Source organism: Pseudophryne corroboree, chromosome 2 (genome assembly GCF_028390025.1).
Source record: "Pseudophryne corroboree isolate aPseCor3 chromosome 2, aPseCor3.hap2, whole genome shotgun sequence".
NCBI classification, from domain to species: domain Eukaryota; kingdom Metazoa; phylum Chordata; class Amphibia; order Anura; family Myobatrachidae; genus Pseudophryne; species Pseudophryne corroboree.
In genome coordinates, this window is record NC_086445.1 from 575,845,260 (window position 1) to 575,873,208 (window position 27,949).

The window sequence follows — 27,949 nt, forward strand, 5'->3', positions numbered from 1 at the left end:
TCTGCAAGGGGGGTCGGCGGCACGGCTCCGGGACGAACCCCAGGGTGAGACCTGTGTTCCGACTCCCTCTGGAGCTAATGGTGTCCAGTAGCCTAAGAAGCAAATCCATCCTGCACGCAGGTGAGTTTACTTCTCTCCCCTAAGTCCCTCGTAGCAGTGAGCCTGTTGCCAGCAGGACTCACTGAAAATAAAAAACCTAACTTAAACTGTTATTCTAAGCAGCTCAGGAGAGCCACCTAGATTGCACCCTTCTCGGCCGGGCACAAAAATCTAACTGAGGCTTGGAGGAGGGTCATAGGGGGAGGAGCCAGTGCACACCACCTGATCCTAAAGCTTTTATTATTGTGCCCTGTCTCCTGCGGAGCCGCTAAACCCCATGGTCCTGACGGAGTCCCCAGCATCCACTTAGGACGTTAGAGAAAATAAGAATTTACTTACCGATAATTCTATTTCTCGGAGTCCTAAGTGGATGCTGGGGTTCCTGAAAGGACCATGGGGAATAGCGGCTCCGCAGGAGACAGGGCACAAAAAGTAAAGCTTTTCCAGATCAGGTGGTGTGCACTGGCTCCTCCCCCTATGACCCTCCTCCAGACTCCAGTTAGGTACTGTGCCCGGACGAGCGTACACAATAAGGGAGGATTTTGAATCCCGGGTAAGACTCATACCAGCCACACCAATCACACCGTACAACTTGTGATCTAAACCCAGTTAACAGTATGATAACAGAGGAGCCTCTGAAAGATGGCTCCCTAAACAATAACCCGAATTAGTTAACAATAACTATGTACAAGTATTGCAGATAATCCGCACTTGGGATGGGCGCCCAGCATCCACTACGGACTCCGAGAAATAGAATTATCGGTAAGTAAATTCTTATTTTCTCTATCGTCCTAGTGGATGCTGGGGTTCCTGAAAGGACCATGGGGATTATACCAAAGCTCCCAAACGGGCGGGAGAGTGCGGATGACTCTGCAGCACCGAATGAGAGAACTCCAGGTCCTCTTTTGCCAGGGTATCAAATTTGTAGAATTTTACAAACGTGTTCTCCCCTGACCACGTAGCTGCTCGGCAGAGTTGTAATGCCGAGACCCCTCGGGCAGCCGCCCAAGATGAGCCCACCTTCCTTGTGGAATGGGCCTTAACAGATTTAGGCTGTGGCAGGCCTGCCACAGAATGTGCAAGTTGAATTGTGTTACAAATCCAACGAGCAATCGACTGCTTAGAAGCAGGCGCACCCAACTTGTTGGGTGCATACAGTATAAACAGCGAGTCAGATTTTCTGACTCCAGCCGTCCTTGAAATGTATATTTTTAAAGCTCTGACAACGTCCAACAACTTGGAGTCCTCCAAGTCGCTTGTAGCCGCAGGCACTACAATAGGCTGGTTCAGGTGAAACGCTGATACCACCTTAGGGAGAAAATGCGGACGCGTCCGCAGCTCTGCCCTATCCGAATGGAAAATTAAATAAGGGCTTTTATAAGATAAAGCCGCCAGTTCAGATACTCTCCTGGCGGAAGCCAGGGCCAGTAACATAGTCACTTTCCATGTGAGATATTTCAAATCCACATTTTTTAGTGGTTCAAACCAATGGGATTTGAGGAAATCTAAAACTACATTTAGATCCCACGGTGCCACCGGAGGCACCACAGGAGGCTGTATATGCAGTACTCCTTTGACAAAAGTCTGGACCTCAGGGACTGAGGCCAATTCTTTTTGGAAGAATATTGACAGGGCCGAAATTTGAACCTTAATAGATCCCAATTTGAGACCCATAGACAATCCTGATTGCAGGAAATGTAGGAAACGACCCAGTTGAAATTCCTCCGTCGGAGCACTCCGATCCTCGCACCACGCAACATATTTCCGCCAAATGCGGTGATAATGCTTCGCGGTGACTTCCTTTCTTGCCTTAATCAAGGTAGGAATGACTTCTTCTGGAATGCCTTTTCCTTTTAGGATCTGGCGTTCAACCGCCATGCCGTCAAACGCAGCCGCGGTAAGTCTTGAACGAGGCAGGGACCCTGTTGAAGCAGGTCCCTTCTCAGAGGTAGAGGCCACGGATCGTCCGTGACCATCTCTTGAAGTTCCGGGTACCAAGACCTTCTTGGCCAATCCGGAGCCACTAGTATCGTTCTTACTCCGCTTTGCCGTATGATTCTCAATACCTTTGGTATGAGAGGCAGAGGAGGAAACACATACACCGACTGGTACACCCAAGGTGTTACCAGCGCGTCCACAGCTATTGCCTGCGGATCTCTTGACCTGGCGCAATACCTGTCCAGTTTTTTGTTGAGGCGAGACGCCATCATGTCCACCATTGGTCTTTCCCAACGGTTTATTAGCATGTGGAAAACTTATGGATGAAGTCCCCACTCTCCCGGGTGAAGATCGTGTCTGCTGAGGAAGTCTGCTTCCCAGTTGTCCACGCCCGGGATGAACACTGCTGACAGTGCTATCACGTGATTCTCCGCCCAGCGAAGGATCCTGGCAGCTTCTGCCATTGCACTCCTGCTTCTTGTGCCGCCCTGTCTGTTTACATGGGCGACTGCCGTGATGTTGTCCGACTGGATCAACACCGGTCTTCCTTGAAGCAGAGGTTCCGCCTGGCTTAGAGCATTGTAGATTGCTCTTAGTTCCAGAATGTTTATGTGAAGAGACTTTTCCAGGCTCGACCACACTCCCTGGAAGTTTCTTCCTTGTGTGACTGCTCCCCAGCCTCTCAGGCTGGCGTCCGTGGTCACCAGGATCCAATCCTGTATGCCGAATCTGCGGCCCTCCAATAGATGAGCCCTCTGCAACCACCACAGAAGAGATACCCTTGCCCTTGGAGACAGGGTTATCCGCAGGTGCATCTGAAGATGCGACCCTGACCATTTGTCCAACAGATCCCTTTGGAAAATTCTTGCATGGAATCTGCCGAATGGAATTGCTTCGTAAGAAGCCACCATTTTTCCCAGGACTCTTGTGCATTGATGCACAGACACCTTTCCTGGTTTTAGGAGGTTCCTGACCAGGTCGGATAACTCCTTGGCTTTTTCCTCGGGAAGAAAAACCTTTTTCTGAACCGTGTCCAGAATCATCCCTAGGAACAGCAGACGATTTGTCGGCATTAATTGGGATTTTGGAATATTCAGAATCCATCCGTGCTGCTTTAGCACCTCTTGAGATAGTGCTAATCCCATCTCTAGCTGTTCTCTGGACCTTGCCCTTATTAGGAGATCGTCCAAGTATGGGATAATTAATACGCCTTTTCTTCGAAGAAGAATCATCATCTCGGCCATTACCTTTGTAAAGACCCGAGGTGCCGTGGACAAACCAAACGGCAGCGTCTGAAACTGATAGTGACAGTTTTGTACAACGAACCTGAGGTACCAGTGGTGTGAGGGGTAAATTGGAACGTGGAGATACGCATCCTTGATGTCCAAGGATACCATAAAGTCCCCTTCTTCCAGGTTCGCTATCACTGCTCTGAGTGACTCCATCTTGAACTTGAACTTCTTTATGTACAGGTTCAAGGACTTCAGATTTAGAATAGGCCTTACCGAGCCATCCGGCTTCGGTACCACAAATAGAGTGGAATAATACCCCTTCCCTTGTTGTAGAAGAGGTACCTTGACTATCACCTGCTGAGAGTACAGCTTGTGAATGGCTTCCAAAGCCGTCTCCCTTTCGGAGGGGGACGTTGGTAAAGCAGACTTCAGGAAACGGCGAGGTGGATCTGTCTCTAATTCCAACCTGTACCCCTGAGATATTATCTGCAGGATCCAGGGATCTACCTGCGAGTGAGCCCACTGCGCGCTGTAATTTTTTAGACGACCGCCCACCGTCCCCGAGTCCGCTTGAGAAGCCCCAGCGTCATGCTGAGGCTTTTGTAGAAGCCGGGGAGGGCTTCTGTTCCTGGGAAGGAGCTGCCTGTTGCTGTCTCTTCCCTCGACCTCTGCCTCGTGGCAGATATGAATAGCCCTTTGCTCTCTTATTTTTAAAGGAACGAAAGGGCTGCGGTTGAAAAGTCGGTGCCTTTTTCTGTTGGGGAGTGACTTGAGGTAGAAAGGTGGATTTCCCGGCTGTAGCCGTGGCCACCAAATCTGATAGACCGACTCCAAATAACTCCTCCCCTTTATACGGCAAAACTTCCATATGCCGTTTTGAATCCGCATCGCCTGTCCACTGTCGCGTCCATAAAGCTCTTCTGGCCGAAATGGACATAGCACTTACCCGTGATGCCAGTGTGCAGATATCCCTCTGTGCATCACGCATATAAAGAAATGCATCCTTTATTTGTTCTAACGACAGTAAAATATTGTCCCTGTCCAGGGTATCAATATTTTCAATCAGGGACTCTGACCAAACTACCCCAGCACTGCACATCCAGGCAGTCGCTATAGCTGGTCGTAGTATAACACCTGCATGTGTGTATATACTTTTTTGGATATTTTCCATCCTCCTATCTGATGGATCTTTAAGTGCGGCCGTCTCAGGAGAGGGTAACGCCACTTGTTTAGATAAGCGTGTTAGCGCCTTGTCCACCCTAGGAGGTGTTTCCCAGCGCTCCCTAACCTCTGGCGGGAAAGGGTATAATGCCAATAATTTCTTTGAAATTATCAGCTTTTTATCAGGGGCAACCCACGCTTCATCACACACGTCATTTAATTCTTCTGATTCAGGAAAAACTATAGGTAGTTTTTTCACACCCCACATAATACCCTGTTTAGTGGTACCTGTAGTATCAGCTAAATGTAACGCCTCCTTCATTGCCAAAATCATATAACGTGTGGCCCTACTGGAAAATACGGTTGATTCGTCACCGTCACCACTGGAATCAGTGCCTGTGTCTGGGTCTGTGTCGACCGACTGAGGCAAAGGGCGTTTCACAGCCCCTGACGGTGTTTGAGGCGCCTGGACAGGCACTAATTGATTGTCCGGCCGCCTCATGTCGTCAAACGACTGCTTAAGCGAGTTGACGCTATCCCGTAATTCCACAAATAAAGGCATCCATTCTGGTGTCGACCCCCTAGGAGGTGACATCCCCATATTTGGCAATTGCTCCGCCTCCACACCAATATCGTCCTCATACATGTCGACACACACGTACCGACACACAGCAGACACACAGGGAATGCTCTACACGAAGACAGGACCCACTAGCCCTTTGGGGAGACAGAGGGAGAGTCTGCCAGCACACACCAAAAAAGTGCTATATATGACAGGGATAGCCTTATAATAAGTGCTCCCTTATAGCTGCTTTATATATATCAAAATATTGCCATTAAATTTGCCCCCCCTCTCTGTTTTACCCTGTTTCTGTAGTGCAGTGCAGGGGAGAGACCTGGGAGCCGTCCTGACCAGCGGAGCTGTGAGAGGAAATGGCGCCGTGTGCTGAGGAGATAGGCCCCGCCCCTTTTCCGGCGGGCTCGTCTCCCGCTATTTTGTGAATCCAGGCAGGGGTTAAATATCTCCATATAGCCTCTGGGGGCTATATGTGAGGTATTTTTAGCCTTTTAATAGGTTTTCATTTGCCTCCCAGGGCGCCCCCCCCCAGCGCCCTGCACCCTCAGTGACTGCGTGTGAAGTGTGCTGAGAGGAAAATGGCGCACAGCTGCAGTGCTGTGCGCTACCTTTAGAAGACTGCAGGAGTCTTCAGTCGCCGATTCTGGACCTCTTCTTACTTCAGCATCTGCAAGGGGGCCGGCGGCGCGGCTTCGGTGACCATCCAGGCTGTACCTGTGATCGTCCCTCTGGAGCTGATGTCCAGTAGCCAAGAAGCCAATCCATCCTGCACGCAGGTGAGTTCACTTCTTCTCCCCTCTGTCCCTCGTTGCAGTGATCCTGTTGCCAGCAGGAATCACTGTAAAATAAAAAACCTAAGCTAAACTTTCTCTAAGCAGCTCTTTATGAGAGCCACCTAGAATTGCACCCTTCTCGGCCGGGCACAAAAATCTAACTGGAGTCTGGAGGAGGGTCATAGGGGGAGGAGCCAGTGCACACCACCTGATCTGGAAAAGCTTTACTTTTTGTGCCCTGTCTCCTGCGGAGCCGCTATTCCCCATGGTCCTTTCAGGAACCCCAGCATCCACTAGGACGATAGAGAAATCATGTTAACTATATCTACTTATGTATTCCAGTGTTCTTATTTGTATTGAGATGTTATATTTCATACATACCAAAGTTCTTCCACCTGAATTTCCTTTCCCTCCCAGGCCCATCACTGTGGAGATCTCCATCAGCTAAATAACGCTCTTGGTAAAGCCGCAGTCGGTGCTTGTCTTCATCCATGGTAACCTTCCTGTGATTATAAAGAGAAGTCAAAAATTAGCATTAGGCAAATAATAAAATTGTGGAGGTTTCTTGAAGAGATACTGACCTGTGGATTTTGTTGAGTTGGTCATACAGCTCTTCCTCTGAAGGAAGCTCTTCATCTATGGCTTCTTCCTCATATTCATTATCGCCATCGCCTTCCTCCTCATCACCACTCCCAAGATCACTACCTGAAAGTTCAGCTTCATCTTCCATAAAGTCCTGAAGTTTCCTGCAATAGAAAGATAACCGTTTCAAAAAGGGGGGAAGTTATCCAATAGTTAAGCACAGTGTCTAATTACTAGTTCTAATATGAACATTCAATTTTCACATGGAAAGATTTCTCCATTCTGTTTACTAGCATTTTATACACTAGTGAGTATAATCTCAGAGGTGACTAAATATGTATAACAATTTTAGTTTCAGTAGGTTGCAGTTCAATCTCTCATGCTTTAACTTGTTGTGAAGTGTTATACCATTCATCTTCATATTAAGATGAACCTTGCAATGGTAATCATGAAATGTTGAAGCAGGATTGCTTTCAACACACAATAGCTGTTTTACAAGTAAAATAATGGTTACAATACATTCTTATAGAAACTTGAAGAAGAAAAAAAAAGGGGAATCAACTTACCAGCAGCACTCTTTCCCTTCCACAAGAAAATTAATTCTTTATACTCTTGAATATAATTTTTTACATATTTTATTGATATTCTACAAAATCACAATGAAGTTCCAATACCCATATGTGATATATGTAAATTTTATTATCACATATAGTGTATTATATGCCCCCCTATTTCATAGGGGTCATGTAAAGTGAAATATAAAATAGAGACAAAATAAAGTGTAGAAAACTAAATAAATTGTTATGCGATTTAAAAAATGCGCTGTCTTTATTCATTATATTAATTAGGTGTCTGTGATATTACAATTTTGTTTCATGAGGGTGTGTACACACGGTGAGATATTTTCTTTCGATTTTGAAGTTAGTGCAGATCACAAGGTGAAAGTTACCTTGCGATCCCGATTCAAATCCTGATGTGCGGTCCCGCCAGGTCGGCATCGCAAGAAAGAATACACTGGCCCTCATTCCGAGTTGTTCGCTCGCAAGCTGCTTTTAGCAGCTTTACACACGCTAAGCCGCCGCCTACTGGGAGTGAATCTTAGCTTCTTAAAATTGCGAACGAAAGATTCGCAATATAGCGAAAAGACATCTCTGTGCAGTTTCTGAGTAGCTCGAGACTTACTCGGCATCTGCGATCAGTTCAGTGCTTGTCGTTCCTGGTTTGACGTCATAAACACACCCAGCGTTCGCCCAGACACTCTTCCGTTTCTCCAGCCACTCCCGCGTTTTTCCCAGAAACGGTAGCGTTTTTTCACACACTCCCATAAAACGTCCAGTTTCCGCCCAGAAACACCCACTTCCTGTCAATCACATTACGATCACCAGAACGAAGAAAAAACCGTGAGTAAAAAACCTAACTGCATAGCAAATTTACTTTGCGCAGTCGCACTGCGGACATTGCGCATGCGCACTAAGTGGAAAATCGCTGCGATGCAAAAAAATTTACCGAGCGAACAACTCGGAATGAACCCCACTGTGCAGGCAAGTCAATCCTTGCTAGATCGGTGTACTATCTAAGTTCACCTCCCATAAGCCAAAATCGTAAGCACACACAGTCGATATTTCAAGAAAAGTTAGTCAAAATCTGTGCTATCTGGGCTCTGGGAAGTTCAAGGGAAATCACAAGTGAAAATCGGGCATACAAGTATCTCACCGTGTGTACACACCCTTAATTCTTCAATGACCACTAAACTATTGCTGCCAGAAATACTTGTAGGCATTGCTGTGCGCTGTCTGCACTATTAGGAATATGTATTTAAAGCCTGTTTTTTTATGCATTGATCCATTAAAACAATACTCACTATGAATTAATGAAAGGAAATCGTATAATGCTGGCCATATACTTGTACAAAGGGAAGGAAAAGAGATTAGGTGCCATGCTGTGATTCCTACACTATTAACATCACTGGAAATTCTGTATTATTGAACCACAAGTACTATGATTTTTACTTCTCTTTTCAAACGGTTTATTGTGATTTATCCGAGAATAATAGATAATTAAAGAGGGGCAATTTGCATAGAATATCCCAGTGTAATGATTAGACTAACAGGAAGCATGGGAATGCATACCTACACTGCATAACTATATACGAGTCTGATACTTCTGCAGGAACAGGCAGTAACTGATAAAATAGTAGCAAGCTAACCTGCGTTATTTATAATTAGAGTGTGTAAGGAATTTATACATATATGCTGGCACTATCCCTGGATAAATAGAGGAATAGTAGTTCAAAACTAGCTGGCATTATTAAGCACAGAGAAATCAGAAAGATACTCATTATCCAGCATTTCAGAGTAAGAATATACTGTACATTGCAGTGTTGTCTAAAAACATCTTTACTATGCTATTTTAAAGTAATAAAAGGTCACATTTGTCATTAATGAACAAAGAAGGTATAATTACTTTTCAAATATTGCTCTATCTGTAGCTTTGTATATGCCGAATATACCAACACGGGCCATATATGTATGAGAAAGGGAGGAGAATACCTAATGTGTCATGCTTTAATTTTCACGAATCTCACTATCTAGCAACTGTAAGCAGAAATACATCTCATATTGCAGTGTCAAATGGAAACATCTGCATTTTGCTACAATTAAGTAACAAATATGTTACTTGTGACCAGTTGATAAAGAACTTGTAAACATTGTGTGAACACTGCAACATATGTGATCCTCTACAACAGGGGTGTCAAACTCAAATTCATCGGGGGCCGCATCAGCAGTTTGGTCCCCATCAAAGGGCCGGTTGTATCTGTAGGTCTATGTGTCCACTCTTTATTATCATAAATTAATGTCACTGCATTCAATTATTACTGTTTTTTGTAATAATGTAAGTAATAACTAGCTCTGAAAGCAGAAACATAGTCAGAATAATGACAAGTAGATATTCAAATATACAATTATTGTACAATGTATTGAAAAATGTTTTTTGGTAACAAACATTAATTTTTTTTTAAACATACAAATATTTACCGCTCCACCTGCCTTATATGTGCCCAGCCATCTGCCCCCTTTTAAAGTGCCCAGCCATGTGCCCCCTTTTATAGTGCCCAGCCATCTGCCCCCTTTTATAGTGCCCAGCCATCTGCCCCCTTTTATAGTGCCCCCTCCATTTACTTTACTTACCTTTTACTTCTTTCTTTCTTTTACTTCTTTCTTCTTGCTCCTCTCCGCGGCGTCCGCGCGCTCCTCTGATCCCTGGAGATGTCGGGCGGACGTCACGTGATGACGTCACGTCCGACACCCAGGGAGCAGTGCGGGGCAGGAAGAAGTCAGGTCCCGGAAGGTAAGTAAATTTTTTTTTTTTTTTTTTTTTTAACTTGAGCAGGCACGGAGTAAATTCATTGAAAAAAAAAAAAGGGGAGGCTGCAAGGCTGGCGGCGGCACCGCGGGCCATCAGACGAGGTCTGGCGGGCCGGATTTGGCCCGCGGGCCTTGTGTTTGACACCCCTGCTCTACAAGTATTACTGCCAGAACTAGCTTAGTGGTCATTGAAGAAACATAAGCAAAACTGTAATATCGCAGGTACCTAATTAATATAATGAATAAAGACAGCGCATGAGCATTTCTTAAATCACATTTAGTCACAACAATTTATTTAGTTTTCTACACTTTATTCTGTCTCTATTTATTTTATATTTCACTTTACATGACCCCTATGAAATATGGGGACATAATATCCACTATATGTGATAATACTAAAATTTACATATATCACATATGGGTATTGGAAAGTCTTTGTGATTTTGTAGAATATCAATAAAATATGTATAAAATTATATTCAAAAGTATAAAGAATTAATTTTCTTGTGGAAGGGAAAGAGTGCTGCTGTTATTAAGTTGATTCCCCTTTTTTTCTTCTTGAAGTTTCTATATGTACAAATGAATCAACAAGCAGCACCATTTATATACGTTTTATGTTGAAATATTTGCTTATCAACATAAAATATTACGCAATTAATACTCCCTGTAGAATACGGATTATTCTTCAGGTGCGGGAGTATCTCGAATTAAAAACGTTACAATACATTCTTATGAATCCATCACCAATTACATATTAAAGGTGGAATTCAATTATCCATGGTAAATTACTGTGGGCTAATTGATCCCCCGCCACTATTCAATTAGCCCTGAAGGCAGGAGTTACCAGGGGTTTTTTTTTCACCTGCTCCAGCAATCCATTAACTTATATACAGATTCTGTGTGTTAACACTCATTAAACCACTTTAACGTAAAAATGAATAAAATGTGTAGAAATGAATAACATGTGTTAAAATGAATAAATCTCAGAGCAGATGACCATGTAGTCTATGTATAGTATTGCTCTGCAGAAGCACCACACTGAGCTGCCCTAAATGACCCTACTGAGCAGGTGGAATGAGCAGTCAACCTAACGTTTAGTTACCTGTACCAGCACTTCAATTGATATTTATCTGAATATTTCGGAAATATTAATCTAATTTTTTATAATCTCAACTAGATCGTAATTTACTTTTTATATTAACCTATAATTTGAAATCTTTAATCTACAGGTGCATACATACGGTGAGATTTTGACTAAATGCCAATTTTGACTATGCGATTTCCCTTGAACTCCCCTAGGAGCTCAGAACCACCAATATTCACTATATACATGGTGCGATTTGAACTATGTGCGATTTTGACTTTATACAATTTTGCCTATACTAGAAACTAGATTGTACACTTTGTAGTCAAAATTGCCTTGCCTGCACAGACTATTTTTTCTTGCGATACCGACCCACACATCGGTATTGCAAGCTGTATACACACGGTGCTGCCCTATCGTGATTTTCTAGAAATTACGGGGAAAAGAAACTCGTTTCAGGGCGTTTTAAGGCCTGTCAAAGTTAAGGGCATGTGGCATGAGTCGAGGACAGAGGAGGGGGGGGGGGGGGGGGGGGGGGTAAGGGTAGACAGCAGGACTGTGTTGGGGGCAGAGCTAGGAGTTGAGGCAGGTGGCATTTGGGGTATAGGAAGGGGATACAGGGCGTTAAGGGCAGGTGGCATTTGGGGTATAGGAAGGGGATACAGGGCGTTAAGGGCAGGTGGCATTTGGGGTATAGGGAGGGGATACAGGGCGTTAAGGGCAGGTGGCATTTGGGGTATAGGGAGGGGATACAGGGCGTTAAGGGCAGGTGGCATTTGGGGTATAGGGAGGGGATACAGGGCGTTAAGGGCAGGTGGCATTTGGGGTATAGGGAGGGGAAACAGGGCGTTAAGGGCAGGTGGCATTTGGGGTATAGTGAGGGGATGGATAAATGGAGAGAGCAGTTAGTGCAATACTGGGGGGGGGGTAAGGGTAGACAGCAGGACGGTGTTGGGGGACGGCAGCAGTTGGGGGTAGAGCTAGGAGTTGAGGCAGGTGGCATTTGGGGGGTATAGGAAGGGGATACAGGGCGTTAAGGGCAGGTGGCATTTGGGGTATAGGGAGGGGATACAGGGCGTTAAGGGCAGGTGGCATTTGGGGTATAGGGAGGGGATACAGGGCGTTAAGGGCAGGTGGCATTTGGGGTATAGGGAGGGGATACAGGGCGTTAAGGGCAGGTGGCATTTGGGGTATAGGGAGGGGATACAGGGCGTTAAGGGCAGGTGGCATTTGGGGTATAGGGAGGGGATACAGGGCGTTAAGGGCAGGTGGCATTTGGGGTATAGGGAGGGGATACAGGGCGTTAAGGGCAGGTGGCATTTGGGGTATAGGGAGGGGATACAGGGCGTTAAGGGCAGGTGGCATTTGGGGTATAGGGAGGGGATACAGGGCGTTAAGGGCAGGTGGCATTTGGGGTATAGGGAGGGGATACAGGGCGTTAAGGGCAGGTGGCATTTGGGGTATAGGGAGGGGATACAGGGCGTTAAGGGCAGGTGGCATTTGGGGTATAGGGAGGGGATACAGGGCGTTAAGGGCAGGTGGCATTTGGGGTATAGGAAGGGGATACAGGGCGTTAAGGGCAGGTGGCATTTGGGGTATAGGAAGGGGATACAGGGCGTTAAGGGCAGGTGGCATTTGGGGTATAGGAAGGGGATACAGGGCGTTAAGGGCAGGTGGCATTTGGGGTATAGGGAGGGGACACAGGGCGTTAAGGGCAGGTGGCATTCGGGGTATAGTGAGGGGATGGATAAATGGAGAGAGCAGTTAGTGCAATACTGGGGGGGGGGGGGGGGGGTAAGGGTAGACAGCAGGACAGTGTTGGGGGCCGGCAGCAGTTGGGGGTAGAGCTAGGAGTTGAGGCAGGTGGCATTTGGGGTATAGGAAGGGGATACAGGGCGTTAAGGGCAGGTGGCATTTGGGGTATAGGGAGGGGATACAGGGCGTTAAGGGCAGGTGGCATTTGGGGTATAGGGAGGGGATACAGGGCGTTAAGGGCAGGTGGCATTTGGGGTATAGTGAGGGGATGGATAAATGGAGAGAGCAGTTAGTGCAATACTTGGGGGGGGGGGGGTAAGGGTGTGAGGGTAGACAGCAGGACGGTGTTGGGGGCCGGCAGCAGTTGGGGGTAGAGCTAGGAGTTGAGGCAGGTGGCATTTGGGGGGTATAGGAAGGGGATACAGGGCGTTAAGGGCAGGTGGCATTTGGGGGGTATAGGGAGGGGATACAGGGCGTTAAGGGCAGGTGGCATTTGGGGTATAGGGAGGGGATACAGGGCGTTAAGGGCAGGTGGCATTTGGGGTATAGGGAGGGGATACAGGGCGTTAAGGGCAGGTGGCATTTGGGGTATAGGGAGGGGATACAGGGCGTTAAGGGCAGGTGGCATTTGGGGTATAGGGAGGGGATACAGGGCGTTAAGGGCAGGTGGCATTTGGGGTATAGGGAGGGGATACAGGGCGTTAAGGGCAGGTGGCATTTGGGGTATAGGGAGGGGATACAGGGCGTTAAGGGCAGGTGGCATTTGGGGTATAGGGAGGGGATACAGGGCGTTAAGGGCAGGTGGCATTTGGGGTATAGGGAGGGGATACAGGGCGTTAAGGGCAGGTGGCATTTGGGGTATAGGGAGGGGATACAGGGCGTTAAGGGCAGGTGGCATTTGGGGTATAGGGAGGGGATACAGGGCGTTAAGGGCAGGTGGCATTTGGGGTATAGGAAGGGGATACAGGGCGTTAAGGGCAGGTGGCATTTGGGGTATAGGAAGGGGATACAGGGCGTTAAGGGCAGGTGGCATTTGGGGTATAGGAAGGGGATACAGGGCGTTAAGGGCAGGTGGCATTTGGGGTATAGGGAGGGGACACAGGGCGTTAAGGGCAGGTGGCATTCGGGGTATAGTGAGGGGATGGATAAATGGAGAGAGCAGTTAGTGCAATACTGGGGGGGGGGGGGGTAAGGGTAGACAGCAGGACAGTGTTGGGGGCCGGCAGCAGTTGGGGGTAGAGCTAGGAGTTGAGGCAGGTGGCATTTGGGGTATAGGAAGGGGATACAGGGCGTTAAGGGCAGGTGGCATTTGGGGTATAGGGAGGGGATACAGGGCGTTAAGGGCAGGTGGCATTTGGGGTATAGGGAGGGGATACAGGGCGTTAAGGGCAGGTGGCATTTGGGGTATAGTGAGGGGATGGATAAATGGAGAGAGCAGTTAGTGCAATACTTGGGGGGGGGGGGGGGTAAGGGTGTGAGGGTAGACAGCAGGACGGTGTTGGGGGCCGGCAGCAGTTGGGGGTAGAGCTAGGAGTTGAGGCAGGTGGCATTTGGGGGGTATAGGAAGGGGATACAGGGCGTTAAGGGCAGGTGGCATTTGGGGTATAGGGAGGGGATACAGGGCGTTAAGGGCAGGTGGCATTTGGGGTATAGGGAGGGGATACAGGGCGTTAAGGGCAGGTGGCATTTGGGGTATAGGGAGGGGATACAGGGCGTTAAGGGCAGGTGGCATTTGGGGTATAGGGAGGGGATACAGGGCGTTAAGGGCAGGTGGCATTTGGGGTATAGGGAGGGGATACAGGGCGTTAAGGGCAGGTGGCATTTGGGGTATAGGGAGGGGATACAGGGCGTTAAGGGCAGGTGGCATTTGGGGTATAGGGAAAGGATACAGGGCGTTAAGGGCAGGTGGCATTTGGGGTATAGGGAGGGGATACAGGGCGTTAAGGGCAGGTGGCATTTGGGGTATAGGGAGGGGATACAGGGCGTTAAGGGCAGGTGGCATTTGGGGTATAGGGAGGGGATACAGGGCGTAAAGGGCAGGTGGCATTTGGGGTATAGGGAGGGGACACAGGGCGTTAAGGGCAGGTGGCATTTGGGGTATAGTGAGGGGATGGATAAATGGAGAGAGCAGTTAGTGCAATACTGGGGGGGGGGGGTAAGGGTAGACAGCAGGACAGTGTTGGGGGCCGGCAGCAGTTGGGGGTAGAGCTAGGAGTTGAGGCAGGTGGCATTTGGGGTATAGGAAGGGGATACAGGGCGTTAAGGACAGGTGGCATTTGGGGTATAGGGAGGGGATACAGGGCGTTAAGGGCAGGTGGCATTTGGGGTATAGGGAGGGGATACAGGGCGTAAAGGGCAGGTGGCATTTGGGGTATAGGGAGGGGATACAGGGCGTTAAGGGCAGGTGGCATTTGGGGTATAGGGAGGGGATACAGGGCGTTAAGGGCAGGTGGCATTTGGGGTATAGGGAGGGGATACAGGGCGTTAAGGGCAGGTGGCATTTGGGGTATAGTGAGGGGATGGATAAATGGAGAGAGCAGTTAGTGCAATACTTGGGGGGGGGGGGGGGGGGGGGGGGGGTAAGGGTGTGAGGGTAGACAGCAGGACGATGTTGGGGGCCGGCAGCAGTTGGGGGTAGAGCTAGGAGTTGAGGCAGGTGGCATTTGGGGGGTATAGGAAGGGGATACAGGGCGTTAAGGGCAGGTGGCATTTGGGGTATAGGAAGGGGATACAGGGCGTTAAGGGCAGGTGGCATTTGGGGTATAGGGAGGGGATACAGGGCGTTAAGGGCAGGTGGCATTTGGGGTATAGGGAGGGGATACAGGGCGTTAAGGGCAGGTGGCATTTGGGGTATAGGGAGGGGATACAGGGCGTTAAGGGCAGGTGGCATTTGGGGTATAGGGAGGGGATACAGGGCGTTAAGGGCAGGTGGCATATGGGGTATAGTGAGGGGATGGATAAATGGAGAGAGCAGTTAGTGCAATACGGGGGGGGGGTAAGGGTAGACAGCAGGACAGTGTTGGGGGCCGGCAGCAGTTGGGGGTACAGCTAGGAGTTGAGGCAGGTGGCATTTGGGGTATAGGGAGGGGATACAGGGCTTTAAGGGCAGGTGGCATTTGGGGTATAGGGAGGGCATACAGGGCGTTAAGGGCAGGTGGCATTTGGGGTATAGTGAGGGGATGGATAAATGGAGAGAGCAGTTAGTGCAATACTGGGAGCAAGCAAGGGTTGATAGCAGTGGGGGCAGTACTTGAGGCAAAGAGGGTGTTTGGGGCAGGCAGTACTTGAGGCAAAGAGGGTGTTTGGGGCAGGCATTACTTGAGGCAAAGAGGGTGTTTGGGGCAGGCATTACTTGAGGCAAAGAGGGTGTTAGGGGCAGGCAGTACTTGAGGCAAAGAGGGTGTTAGGGGCAGGCAGTACTCGTGGTAGGGAGGGGATAAGGGTAGACAGCCAAGGTGTGCAGAGCAAGAGGAGGATGCAGAGGCGCTGCTGAAAAGTGGATTCAAAAATCAGAGCAGAGCACTGGTGGAAGTGAGACACCTGCAGGTGGCATGGTGAATGGCTCGGGGGTGGATGCACAGAGTCAGGTTATAGCAGCGGTGGCCAACCTGTGGCTCTTGAGCCTCATGTGGCTCTTTCTTTAGTCAAATGTGGCTCCTGATACTCGAAGTCACATGACCACAACAGATCCGGAAACTGCTGCACTCCAGCCAGACAGGCAGCAGCAGCACTACGGAGACTGAGAACTGAGAGAGCCAGATACCAGAGGTGAGACACCCACTGGCAAACAGAGGACACATAAGGGGCTGCTGCAATGGCATGAGGTGTATTTTCAGAGGGGCTGTAGTGACATATGTGGGTCCTGGCAGGAGTGACACAGGAGAGTGCTGGCAGGAGTGACTCATGGGGGAGCTGGCTGTAGTGACATACTGTAGGAGTGTGCTAGCATGAGTGACACATGAGGTAGCTGGCTGAAATGATGTGGAAGTGGCTTTTTAAATGTATTTTATGTTTGATCTGGCTTTAAAAATTTATTTTATGTGGATCTGGCTTTTTAAATGTATTTTATACCAGAGGCGTGGCCACACCCCATTTGTGCATGTGTGATGTCGCCTCTGTGACGTGCCTAACAAGTTTTTTGGCTCTTTGTTTCTGACTGGTTGGCCTCCCCTGGGTTATAGTGTTTAATTTGGCAACCGCTCATTTCTTAAAAGTGAAACCAGCCATTACAGGGTAAAGGGCACTCTATACAGCGTATTTGCTATCACTGCTATGAACGGGGTAGCTTAGCTTCAATTTACCCATGACCTGTCTTGACCATCCACTCCTCACACTGCCAAGTTATGGCAGTGGACATGGTTCAGTGATGAGATATGGGCCCAGTAAGTAACATCTTGAAAGATCAGCCAGATTTTTTAAATATTTTTTTTGCCTCTTGGAACTCCTGCAGAAAATGGGCCCAGTAAGTAACATCTTGAAAGATCAGCCAGATTTTTTAAATATTTTTTTTGCCTCTTGGAACTCCTGCAGAAACTACTTACAGCTTTCTTTTCTTCCCCTGCACTTTTCTTTTATCTTCATCATCCTCCTCCACAAAGTCTTCATTTTCTCCATCTGCCTCACTTATTCCTTCCTCCTAGATTACATAAATAAATTTAGCACATAAAAACAAAGGAAAAAAGCACATCCAGATGTGTCCTCCTAAATCATTGCTGCAGGAACGTTAAATAGACCTTCTAGTCGCTCCTAGTTGTGAGCATGTTTACGGACACTGGAAATATTTGTGTGTTTTTTACCCCACAAATGTGTCTTTTTCACATCACTATGCAAATAAGACATACAAGTACACTCTGCTCATAAAAATTATATGTGGCATGCCTATATTCTGTGTGCAAGTTTGGCTGTATCTGCATACGAAATGCTACATAGCAGTGTTTTCCAGAGCGATGTGTTCTCAGTCAATCTGACACCAGGCGGGACCCTGCATCATGCCGCGCGGTAGCAAGCAATCGGGCATACACACAATCAGATAGGTCATTCCGATTTGGCCAGAAACATTTCCTTGACTATATCGGCATAGTGTGTACTCACTCTTTGAATAATCCCAATGGTACTGAATACCAAAACAAACTGATTTGGCACATCCATCTACTGACATCTTTCAAATGGTAGTCTCATGAAAACTATTCCTTCAAACCCCAATTCAGGGGGAGGTCAGGAATATAAACTTAAGCTGGGTACATAATGGCCTATTATATCAAATGTCTGATGTATAACAAGCCCGTCAGCAGGTGTGCACCCCCGATATGTTTGAACAATGTCGTTCACAGACATATTGAGCCGGCTGTGCTGCAAAGCAGATACATCTTCACATATATTGGTGCATATGGCTGGGTGTTCAGCTGCAGGTGGCTTATGTCACAGCTGCGCGGGAAACTCAAATACCCGCTCAGCTCGGTGCCCAGACCAAGACGTTGATCGGCCAATCAACAAATGTGTATACTTACCTGGAATAGCCACTCAGACTGTGCGACGACTGGTCCATCAACATGTCAGTCGTTATTACCTAGTTTAACTCTGTCTGCCCTTATCAACAGTAATCTCTCTTTCCAACCGGATGTTTAAGTTTAAAGGGGTCTATTCATGAAGCAGTGAAAAAAGTGGAGAAGTGAGCCGGTCGAGAAGTTGCTAATGGCAACCAATCAGCATTGAAGTAACATTTATAATTTGCATACTATACAATTGTTCGGAGAAGCTGATTGGTTAGCATGGGTAACTTCTCCACAGACTCACTTCACACTTTTCACTGGTTCATGAATAGACCCCAAAGTCTTTAGTGACTGCTCAAATTTCAAAAGATTGGAAATCAATTGCCATAAATGTCATGCTCCAGTCAACTCAGAGCCAGCAACTGACTTTTTTTTTTATTTTTTTTTAAACTGGCATCGACTCCATTTAGAATATCTAGGACTAATTGTCTAAAGAGATGAAGATGAACTTGGTAATGGACAATCATGTTTATTTTAATAGATTCCAGCAATATTTTGAACAGCATGTTTTTAAATTAACAAACAAGATATAAAACATTACACAAGCTTTGTACCCTGTAAATTAGACATATGCATTACTATTGCAGTGCCCTTATCTATATGGACTACAAACGCACATAGAAAATATTGCCTTGGCAACCAATTTGAATGGGGCTTTTAAGAGACCACACAACAACCATGAACACACCCTACGGAAGCCCTATTGAGTGAAACAAGTAGTTGAGACACAACCAATATGGATTGATTCACAAGGTGCAGTGTCCCCTGGGAGAAAGGAAGAGAAGCCTAGTACACTCTGGAGACCGTATCGGCATACTTGACAAGCTGAAAAATAGCAGTACTCTACACAGCAGAGCATGGAAGCTGTGACAACAGCTACGACAAAGGATCCCCTGCAATAAGATGGGGCACTCACAGTAAGTACTCAACATTTTTGCTAGCATGGCAGTTACAAACCCATTTAGGGACTTTACAGAAACTTTGGATTGCTATCTTTGAAACAGTTGCTCTGTGGTTCACTACCTACAAAACTGCATATAGGACCAAGAAATCCACATTTTTAACCTGTATTGTTTTCTGATTCACCCATTTATACACATATATACGTTATGGTAAAAACTTACCATTGATAACGTGATTTCTCTTATGTCCACAGGTATCCACAGGATAACATTGGGATATGGTTGAGCGACAGCGGAAATGGCACCAACACGGTCACGAGCTTTCTGGCCTCCCAGGATGCATCGGGGCCTTCACCATATAGTCCCGCCCACTGACTCAGTCAAATCAGTTCTTTCCACAGCGATTTAGGCAGGAGCATCAGGTAGAGACCTGTTTAAGCGATCAGAACACACATGCACACCCTTCCATACAAGGAGGAAGGGGTTTAGTGATTGTCAAGATCCTAAAATTAGGTGCGTCAGGGTGGGATCCCTGTGGATATAAGAGAAATCACGTTATCAACGGTAAGTTCTTACCATAACGTATATTTCTCTGGCTGGGTCCACAGGATTATCCACAGGATAACATTGGGATTCCCAAAGCCAATTCTAGTGGTGGGGATGCTCCTGATTACACAGGAGGACCTTTCGCCTGAAGTCAGCGTCAAAAAAGTATCCAAGGCATAATGTCTAATGAATGTGTTAATGGAAGACCATGTGGCTGCCTTACACATCTGTTCTGCTGAAGCACCCTGTTGTGCTGCCCAAGAAGGACCTACCTTACGTGTAGAGTGAGCAGACACATTAGCCGGAGTAGGGAGATCTGCATGAGAATAAGCTTCTGATATTACCATTCGGAGCCATCTCGCCAGCATCTTTTTACTAGCAGGCCATCCTCTTCTATAAAATCCGTAGAGGATGAAGAGAGAATCTGTATTCCTGATGCACTAGTACGATCTATGTAGATTCTTAAAGCTCGGACTACGTCCAGCGACGCTTCTCCCGCAGAAAGTCCCGATACCTGAAAAGCTGGGACTACAATCTCTTCATTCAGCTGAAACTTTGATACCACCTTTGGAAGATAACCAGATCTCGTTCTGAGAACTGCTCTGTCTGGAAAAAAACTTAGGAAAGGAGACTTACACGATAACGCTCACAAATCTGACACTCTTCTGGCTGACGCCATTGCCAGTAGAAAAAGTACTTTAGCCGTTAACCATTTAAGATCTGCTCTTAAGTGGTTGAAACGGAGGACCCTGGAGGAATTTAAGAACTAAATTCAAATCCCAAGGAGCTGCAGGAGGAACAAATGGAGGTTGAATATGTACCACTCCCTGAAAGAAAGTACGTACATCGTGTAAATCAGCAATCTTTCGCTGAAACCATACAGTTAATGCTGATACTTGAACTCTCAAGTGATAATGTCAATTATTATCTTTAAACATAAAGCTATACACTATTACCGTGGAGCCGCTATGGCCGCTAGACCACGTGCTACGAACTTTGTACGCTATTTGCGTACAGAGTCCCGCACGTGGTACGCACTTGGCGTACACACGCTGCGCTGGGTGTACGGAATACACACAGCGGGCGCAGACACAGTCGATAACCTTTAAACCTTGTTAATAAAACACAGTAAGAATATACTTATACTCTAAACCTTAATAACCAAGTACTGTAATGATGTAACGTTTAAAACCCTTAACAAGGTGTATGCTGTTTGAGCGATTGAGACGCTAAGAGAGCCCTTTGCAGGAAAGTGAAAACACAACACCGGGTTTGGTTATAACCGCAGCAGCTCTAACACTGCCGTGGATTATTCAGAGTAAAAGGGGAAAAACAGTACAAATCATACACTACAAACTAACATAGAAATCTAACATAATAACAGAGAATAACATGAACAATGGCGAACAATGGCTACAGAGAATTTACATACGTGGGGAATCTTTCGCATGGGCGACCTGGAATCCAGTCCTCAGCTATCAGGTAGAAAGCCTTCAGAGACATGAGGCTGGCCAGGCAACAGTGGTCTTTATATACACAACATACATTCACAATACAATGGTACCTGTATCTCATTGTTCATTGGACACAGGGATGTGTCTCTACATTACAGCAAAGGTCATAGGTGGATTTGAACAGGTGGGCTGTGTCTTTCCCCAACTGCTCTGGTGGGAGGTATCTGCAGGATTCCCGCCGCATGTGTAATTTACAGCAAATACAGTTAAAGTTCATAATCTACTTCTGAACATAACTATACGCAGGAGCGAGCGATCCTTTCCTAACTAACACCGGAATGTTACTCTTAAAATACCCTACAGCTGGATACTAGACACCACCTTTCAACCTTTATCTGACCCTTCCCATCATGCAAAGAGGAATCTCTCTGTCCAGGAAGAGTTTAAACTAATCATACTCGCTGACATGGTCTAAGGGAATATTAACTACAAAATGCACTATTTGGGTTAAATATGCTACGATCGAGTCGCACACTACACTCACAAACTCCGCCGTAAATACACATCTCATGCGCACGATCGCCGGAGCGATCCTACGCAACTTGCGGGGATGTGCACGCACGGGGGAACAAGTGCACGAGCAGCGTGCATGTGGGGTTAGTACAAGGGGCATGCATCATGATATTTTTCGACTTTGACACAAGGAAGCCACTTTCAAACCTTTATCCAATCCTGCTTGAAGGAAATCCAAAATCCTGGATACTTTAAAAGATTGTGGATTAAAAAAATTTCCAGTACACCAATGAATATAGGCTTGCCATATTCTATGATACACATGAGCTGAAGAAGGCTTTCTTGCTCTAAGCATAGTTTGGATTACTTGTTTCGAAAATCCTCTAGCTTCTAAGATAGAGGTTTCAATAGCCACGCCGTCAAAGGCAGACTATCCAGATGGCTGTGCCAACAAGGACCCTGCATTAGCAGATCTGGACGTTGAGGGAGCAGTATTGGTACTTCCACGGACATCCTTAGTAGATCTGTGTACCAATGCCTTCTTGGCCAAGCTGGAGCTATTAGAAATATTGCTCCTTTTGCTTGCTTCATTTTTCTCACTACTCTGGGTAACAGAGATATTGGAGGGAACAGATATGCCAGACGAAATTTCCAATCTACTGACAGTGAATCTACAAGGACCGCTCCGGGATCCTTTGTTCTCGATCCGTACCTTGGAACTTTGTTGTTTAGCCGAGACGCCATGAGGTCTATCTCTGGTAGACCCCATCTGTTCACTATTGCCTGAAACACTTCTGGGTGTAATGCCCATTCGGTTTCCTGAATGGTGTATCGACTGAGAAAATCCGCTTCCCAGTTCAGTACACCTGGGACAAACACTGCTGACAATGCTGGGAGATGGAGTTCTGCCCATCTTAGAATGGGAGTTACTTCCTCCATCAGTCTCTTGCTGTGAGTTCCTCCTTGATGATGGAGTTACGCTACTGCTGTCGCATTGTCTGAGCGAATCTGGACCTGTCTTCCTTGGAGACTGTCCATTGCCTGAACTACAGCCATATAAATGGCCCTTATTTCCAACAGATTTATTGGCAGGCGACTTTCCCTTGCGGTCCATTTTCCCTGGAACCACAGGCTTCAGAGTACCGCCCCCCCCAGCCTTGCAGGCTGGCATCTGTTGTCAGGACTTGCCATTCTTTTATCCAAAAGGGTCTCCCCTTGTTTAAATGGCCTGTCTGTAGCCACCACGCTAGAGACCTTTTTACGTTTACTGAAAACGTTATCTGCTTTTTTATTGTATAATGATTTCCGTTCCATTTGTTTAGAATAAGGTGCTGCAATGGTCTGGAGTGGAATTGCGCATATTCCACCATGTCGAAGGTTGATACCATCAGACCCAACAGTCGCATTGCTGCATGGACTGAAATTGTCTGGGCGTGCAACGCTTCCTGAGCCATGACCTGCACCTTGACTATCTTTTCTCTGGTAAGAGAACTTTCTGTAGGTCTGAATCCAATATGGCCCCCAAATGAACCATCCGCTGTAACGGATTCAGAGACGACTTTTCCCAATTTATGAGCCACCCGTGTCTCTGTAAACAAACTATTGTCTGTTGATGGCTCAAAAGTAAATCCTGCGAATGTGCTAGGATTAATAGGTCATCGAGGTATGGAAATATTCTTATCCCCTGTTTGCGCAGACAAGCTGCCATAACCACCATAATTTTGGTAAACACCCTGGGTGCTGTTGCTAGCCCAAAGGGCAAGGCTTGGAACTGAAAATGTTCCTGGAGGATGGCAAACCTGAGGTAACACTGATGCGACAGTGCTATAGGCACATGTAGGTAAGCATCCCGTACATCCAGAGATACCATGTAATCTCCCGGTTCCATAGCCAACATTATGGAGTGTAACGTCTCCATGTGGAACTTCGGGATCCAAATGTATTTGTTCAACATTTTCATATTGAGAATTGGTCAATATGACCCATTTGGCTTCTGGATTAGAAACAGATAGGAGTAAAACCCCTGTCCCCTTTGTGATGGAGGTACTGGGACAATCACACCTGACTGCAGTCATTTTTGGACTGCTTCTTGCAGGGCATTGGCCTTCGACTCTATACGAGACGGACTGGTGCAAAAAAATCTTTGAGGAGGCTGCCTCCTGAATGGGAACCCATACCCCTGAGATACCACCTTCTGCACCCAAGCATCTGTTGTTGACTGTTGCATATGTGTGCAAAATGAAGGAGTCGGCCCCCAACCCTGGAATCCTCCAGGCGGAGGCCCGTCTCTTCAGGCTGACTGTTTCTGTTCAGGCTTGGAAGCTGGCTTTTTGCTAGCCCACTGCTTCCTACCCCTGGTTTTAAACTGGGGTTGCTTAAGCTCCTCTTTAGCTTTCGCTTTGCCAACGAAACGAGCAAAATTTTAGACCCTTGGACTTAGGGTTATAGGCAGCCGGAAATCTGACCTTCTTTGATTCAGCCTCTGATTCTAGGATATCAGATAATGGTTTTCCAAACAATATATTACCAATGAAAGGCAACGCTTCCAATTCTTTCTTGGATTACGCATCTGCCTTCCAGGTACGTAGCCAAACTGCTCTGCGAGCGACTACTGTCAAGGCTGAAGCTTTAGAAGCAACTGTACCCACATCAATTGCTGCTTCTTCCAAGTATTGGGCAGATTGTCTTAAACGGTTAAAACGATCCTCTTGCTCCCTACTAGAAGAGATGTCATTCTCTAGTTCCTCTATCCATTCGCCCATTGCCTTTGCTACCCAGGCCGAAGCCATAGATTTATGCACAAGTCGCAGAACATGTGCATCTACTTTTGGAGGAACTTCTCTTTTTGAACACTCCACAGGTGGAAATGGATAATAAGAATCCCATCTTTTTGGAATCTTATATTTCTTACTGGGCATCGCCCAAGACTCATCCATCATTTCCATCAGCTCATCTGACGCTGGGAATTCAGCTTTAACGGATTTTGTTCGTTTAAACGCAGGTGCTTTAGATTTTATTACTGTCTTGGCTGGCTCTTCTAAAGACAGAACAGCCTTCACAGCATTAATAAGTTCAGCTCATCTTCTGAACTAAAACTCTGCGACTGATCATCATACGGAGTATTTGAATCTACTGTACATGACATGGTAATAATCTGTTAATGACTACACAAATTGTGACTGAAAATCACATATATACACACATATATACACACACATATATCTATATATATATATATATATATATATATATATATATATATGAGTATATAGAAGTGAGATCAATCTGACCACAGTGCACCTGAATTGAGGGTCAGAACAGGGACATTACACAGAAAAGTCAGCACACATACTAGCAGTCAGTCACATGTTAAAGCATTAGACATTTGTCATATGAGAATACAACCCCCCATAACAACTTATACATAAGTAGGAAAATTGTACTTCTGTTTTTAACTGGTTCTTTTTCAACATAACATGTAGAAAACACAGTAATATACAGATCTCATATGCAATAGGTACTAAAAATTAACAATTCATACTAAGTAGAGAGAATTTTTAGTACTGTATACCCTGCCTCCGGAGAGCGGGATACAGGGAGACTCACCACACTTCCATATCCAAGCAAATACGCTCGTAAGACGCTGAGTGGATTCAGACGCTACTGATGTACAAAACCGCTCCTGATAACTGATTACGGACACGGTCGCTCACTGACTGACACGGACGCTCAGCGACTTCCACGTGTATGCAGACGCTAAGGCCTGCGACTCGGTCTAGGCGGAATTTCTAGTGTACACAACCGCAGTGTCTAAGCTGCGACCGAGTACCCTCGGAGACGGAAGTGAGGTCATTCAGTTCATGGACGGGAGACACGCGGAAACTGGTCATGAACTCGGAGGAGGGGCGGCCAGGAGAGCGTCTGAATCCCCCTGTTAACTTAAACCCTAAGGATCGCGGTCACTCCTAGTCCTGGCGCCTATGATCCCTGAAGCGTAGCGCTGTCGCACTCGAGATGTTCGGCGCATCAACACACTGTTTGTAGTCTCCACCAAATCAATGTAGCGGTGTCCTGACCCCTCTAGTAAGAGGAAATCCATAGACATACCATCCCCCCATGCTCCGGCCACAGCCTGGTTACATCTGCTGGACCTGCTAGAACATCCGACACAGACGCCCGTCGAGACAGCACTAATACCGCGAAGGTAAGCGTTGTTGCGACACGGGGGGGGAGGAGTTGGAGCGACTTTCTAGTATGCGTTTAAGACGCTGTTAAAAAAGTTGCTCAAAAAAATATAGTAAGTCTATAAAAATAAGATTTTACTTACCAGTAAATCTATTTCTCGTAGTCCGTAGTGGATGCTGGGGACTCCGTAAGGACCATGGGGAATAGACGGGCTCCGCAGGAGACATGGGCACTTTAAGAAAGAATTTCGATTCTGGTGTGCTCTGGCTCCTCCCTCTACGTCCCTCCTCCAGACCTCAGTTATGGAAACTGTGCCCGGAAGAGCTGACAGTACAAGGAAAGGATTTTGGAAATCCAGGGCAAGATTCATACCAGCCACACCAATCACACCGTATAACTTGTGATAAACTTACCCAGTTAACAGTATGAACAACAACAGAGCATCAGTTCAACCCTGATGCAACAATAACATAGCCCTTATTGCAGCAATAACTATATACAAGTATTGCAGAAGAAGTCCGCACTTGGGACGGGCGCCCAGCATCCACTACGGACTACGAGAAATAGATTTACCAGTAAGTAAAATCTTATTTTCTCTAACGTCCTAGTGGATGCTGGGGGCTACGTAAGGACCATGGGGATTATACCAAAGCTCCCAAACGGGCGGGAGTGCGCAGATGACTCTGCAGCACCGAATGAGCAAACACAAGGTCCTCCTCAGCCAGGGTATCAAACTTGTAGAACTTTGCAAAAGTGTTTGAACCTGACCAAGTAGCCGCTCGGCACAGCTGTAATGCCGAGACCCCTCGGGCAGCCGCCCAAGAAGAGCCCACCTTCCTAGTGGAATGGGCCTTAACCGATTTTGGCAGCGGCAATCCAGCCGCAGAATGAGCCTGCTGAATCGTGTTACAGATCCAGCGAGCAATAGTTTGCTTTGAAGCAGGCGCACCAAGCTTGTTGGAAGCATACAGGATAAACAAAAAGTCTGTTTTCCTGACACTAGCCGTTCAGGCTACATAAACCTTCAAAGCCCTGACCACATCAAGCAACTCGGAATCCTCCAAGTCAGTAGTAGCCACAGGCACCACAATAGGTTGGTTCATATGAAAAGATGAAACCACTTTTGGCAGGAATTGTGGACGGGTCCGCAACTCTGCTCTATCCGCATGGAAAACCAGATAGGGGCTTTTATGTGACAAAGCCGCTAATTCTGACACACGCCTAGCCGAAGCCAATGCTAGTAGCATGACCACCTTCCACGTGAGATATTTCAATTCCACCGTTTTGAGTGGTTCAAACCAGTGGGATTTCAGGAAACTCAACACCACGTTAAGATCCCAAGGTGCCACCGGGGGCACAAAAGGGGGCTGAATATGCAGCACTACCTTCACAAACGTCTGAACTTCAGGTAGAGAAGCCAGCTCTTTTTGAAATAAAATGGATAGGGCCGAAATCTGGACCTTAATGGAACCCAATTTTAGGCCCAAAGTCACTCCTGACTGTAGGAAGTGAAGGAAACGGCCCAGCTGGAATTCCTCCGTAGGGGCATTCCTGGCCTCACACCAAGCAACATATTTTCGCCATATACGGTGATAATGTTGAGCTGTCACGTCCTTCCTAGCCTTTATCAGCGTAGGAATGACCTCATCCGGAATGCCTTTTTCCGCTAGGATCCGGCGTTCAACCGCCATGCCGTCAAACGCAGCCGCGGTAAGTCTTGGAACAGAGAGGGCCCTTGTTGCAACAAGTCCTGTCTTAGAGGAAGAGGCCACGGATCCTCTGTGAGCATTTCTTGCAGATCTGGACACCAAGTCCTTCTTGGCCAATCCGGAACAATGAGTATTGTTCACACTCCTCTTTTTCTTATGATTCTCAACACCTTGGGTATGAGAGGAAGAGGAAATAAATAGACCGATTGAAACACCCGCGGTGTCACCAGGGCGTCCACAGCTATCGCCTGAGGGTCTCTTGACCTGGCGCAATACCTCTGTAGTTTCTTGCTGAGGCGGGATGCCAACATGTCCACCTGTGGCAGCTCCCACCGACTTGCAACCTGTGCGAAGACTTCTTGATGAAGTCCCCTTGTCGGTTTACATGAGCCACAGCGGTGATGTTGTCTGACTGAATCAGAACTGGTTGACCACGAAGCAGGGTCTCTGCTTGCCGTAGGGCGTTGTAAATGGCCCTTAGTTCCAGGATGTTGATATGAAGGCAAGTCTCCTGACTTGACCACA

At 46.8% G+C, this 27,949-nt stretch overlaps 1 protein-coding gene across 4 annotated transcripts in view; it reads right to left on the bottom strand.

Annotated features, from left to right (window-relative positions):
• CLSPN (claspin) overlaps positions 1–27,949 on the bottom strand; it is a 410,714-nt gene that overhangs the window by 74,058 nt on the left and 308,707 nt on the right. For all 4 annotated transcript variants that reach the window (XM_063954464.1, XM_063954465.1, XM_063954463.1 and 1 more), the window contains exons 18-20: positions 17,108–17,202; positions 6,362–6,526; positions 6,162–6,283 (exon numbers count right to left, since the gene is read on the bottom strand). In XM_063954464.1, coding sequence (XP_063810534.1) covers positions 6,162–6,283; positions 6,362–6,526; positions 17,108–17,202 — 382 coding nt within the window. The remainder of the gene's footprint in view (positions 1–6,161; positions 6,284–6,361; positions 6,527–17,107; positions 17,203–27,949) is intronic.